General features: G+C 47.8%; 1 protein-coding gene across 1 annotated transcript; it reads right to left on the bottom strand.

The window, feature by feature from the left end:
* Positions 1–224: 224 nt before the first annotated feature.
* LOC105571266 lies at positions 225–1637 on the bottom strand. Its single transcript, XM_012028740.1, has one exon. It carries the CDS (start codon positions 1635–1637, stop codon positions 225–227), a length of 1413 nt encoding a protein of 470 aa, XP_011884130.1.
* Between the last annotated feature and the right edge of the window lie 814 nt (positions 1638–2451).

Below are 2451 nucleotides of genomic sequence, written 5' to 3'. Positions count from 1 at the left end.
CATCTTGGCTCTTATTACGATTGGTGAGACAAAACCAAGTGGATCAAATATCTGTGCCACTTCAGATAGTACACGTCGCTTGGTGAGCTGTTCTTGGTGAGAAATTGAGCTTGCTGAGAATGTAAAAACATCTTCTTGAGGCAGCCACTTTAATCCGAGGATTTTGGTTGCGCAATCGTCAAGTGAGATTGGTGAGTTGATCGAGACTGTCAATGAGATTGCGTTTAACAATTCTGGATGATTGGAGTGCCATTTGGCAAGAGGAAATCCGCCTGGCAGAGATCTTCCAATTGATGGGCAATTTCTATGAACTGTTCTCTTGTGTCACCACCACCAAAAATATCATCCACGTACCTCCCACGAGTGATTGATGGCACTGCCAGTGGAAATCGATGGCCTTCATCTTCGGCCAGTTGCATGAGTGTCCTTACTGCGAGAAATGGAGCAGCCTTCGTTCCATAAGTGACCGTGGTGAGATGATATGATGTTTCATTGTGATGTTCGTCGATCCACAGAATGCGCTGCAGATCCCAGTCTGAGTGGTGTACCTTGATTTGTCGATACATCTTTGTTATGTCTGTGGCAAAGATGTACCTGTAACTGCGAATCCACAAGAGAACGTCTGAAACATTGAGCAATAGATTTGCACCAGTGTGCATGAGATCGTTTACAGATAATCCTGATGAGGTCGGACTTGAGCCATTGAAGACAACCCGCAATTTTGTTGTTGTACTGTCGGGTTTGAGCACACCATGGTGAGGCAAATAATATGGCGGAATATCGGATGATGGTTGTGATCCAACTTTCACCATGTGCTTGAGTTGTTCATACTCGCTCATGAATTTGGTGTAGAGGCTCTGATATTCCTTATCCTTGTTGAGTCGTCTGAGAATGCGCTGGAGACAATGGTGAGCAGTACTGTGTGAATTCCCTAAGAAACTGGTTGGAAGCTTGAGCGGGATGCGTACAATGTATCGTCCCGTTGGATCTCTAGAGTGTGTGGCCTTGTAATGATCTTCACATTGTTGTTCTTCCAAGGTAAGCTGGTCTGTTGCATCAGTTGGTAGCTCTTCTTGCACCCAGAACCTTGTCAGCAATTCTTGAAGATCGAGATCGTACTGGTTAACCTTGATGTGATGCGCAGTCGACATTCGTAATGGTGACAAGCTGACTGGACCAAGCACTAGCCAACCAAATATTGAGAGTTGAGCGATTGGCATTTCAGGAGATCGTTTAATGATGTTAGGCTTGATAATCTGCCCGTATGCATCAGCTCCAATGATGATGTCGATTGAGCGTGGCGTGAGGAACTGTGGGTCTGCCAATGTCAGAGGTTCTATGTGTGGCCACGTTTGTTGAGGTGCTGTAAAAGATGGTAGAATGGTCGTTAGTGTTTTGAGGACGTGGGCTTGAATAATGGCAGTATGCTTAGAGTGATAGGAGTGAAGCGTGAGCGTCACCACGCCCTTGGTCCTAGTCGTTTTCCTGGCTCCAATGCCAATGATTGAGACAGTTGCGTGTCGACGTTGTATGTTGAGTTGTCTGACGAGATCCTCCGTGATGAATGTGAGCTCAGATCCTTGATCGATGAGTAGCCTTGCTTGATGTGTTGAGACCGTTGAGTGTATACATGCCATTGCAGTTGCAAGTAGCGTTGAATAATGTGCGTGAGCTTGAATTGATTCCTTGACGATTGCACCTGATTCCTAGTGAGCTGGTGATGAGGCAGGTTCAGCAGGAGTCAATGCAGCAGCAGACTGTTCCACATGCAGCATCGTATGATGTTTGGCTGAGCATGTCTTGCAGCTCAGCGCGGATCTGCATGAGCGAGCATTGTGGCGCCCCAGACAATTGAAGCATAGCCTCTTGTCGATTGCGGTGGTCTTCCGTTGTGCTGGCGTGAGATCCCTGAACTTTGAGCACGTTACAATGAAGTGCTGTCCATTGCACATGTCACACGGGTGAGCCGCAGCAGAGAATGACTGAGCATGTGTGGGAGCAGATACTTGGTGAGCAGTCGCCTTTTTGTTAGCAGATTTAGATGAGCTGGGTGTGACCTTTGATGAGTTGCCCGAAGAAGGTGGTGCAGCCTCCACTCTCTCCAATGCCCTCGCCCTGGCATTGAGGAAGGTTTCAAATTTCGCAAAGCGCGGATACTCTTGAGATGATCCAAGCGAGGTTTCCCACGCCTCTCTGGTGTCTCTATCCAGGAAGCGTGACACGTGATGGACCAAGAAGCAATTCCACATGTGCTCCGCCATGCCAAGCGAACTTAGAGCCTTATCAATCTCGGACACCGTTGAGACTAGCTTGGTGAGCGATGCGGCGTTCTTGGGTAAGGCATGTGAGAGGTTAAGGAGACCGTCAAGGTGAGCCTGTATGATGAGTCTCTTATTATCAAACCTCGAGGTGAGCAGTTCCCAGGATGCCTGAAGAGATTCTCCGGTGAGA

This window comes from Vollenhovia emeryi, unplaced genomic scaffold (genome assembly GCF_000949405.1).
Source record: "Vollenhovia emeryi isolate VEMERY1.0 unplaced genomic scaffold, V.emery_V1.0 DF940937.1, whole genome shotgun sequence".
Lineage (NCBI taxonomy): Eukaryota > Metazoa > Arthropoda > Insecta > Hymenoptera > Formicidae > Vollenhovia > Vollenhovia emeryi.
Note: the sequence above shows the minus strand (reverse complement) of the source record. Positions and strands in the feature narration are given on the sequence as shown.

What these genes read in the sequence shown, in the direction of transcription:
- LOC105571266 (XM_012028740.1), bottom strand. Translation starts at nt 1,637, where the DNA reads ATGGCATGTATACACTCAACGGTCTCAACACATCAAGCAAGGCTACTC.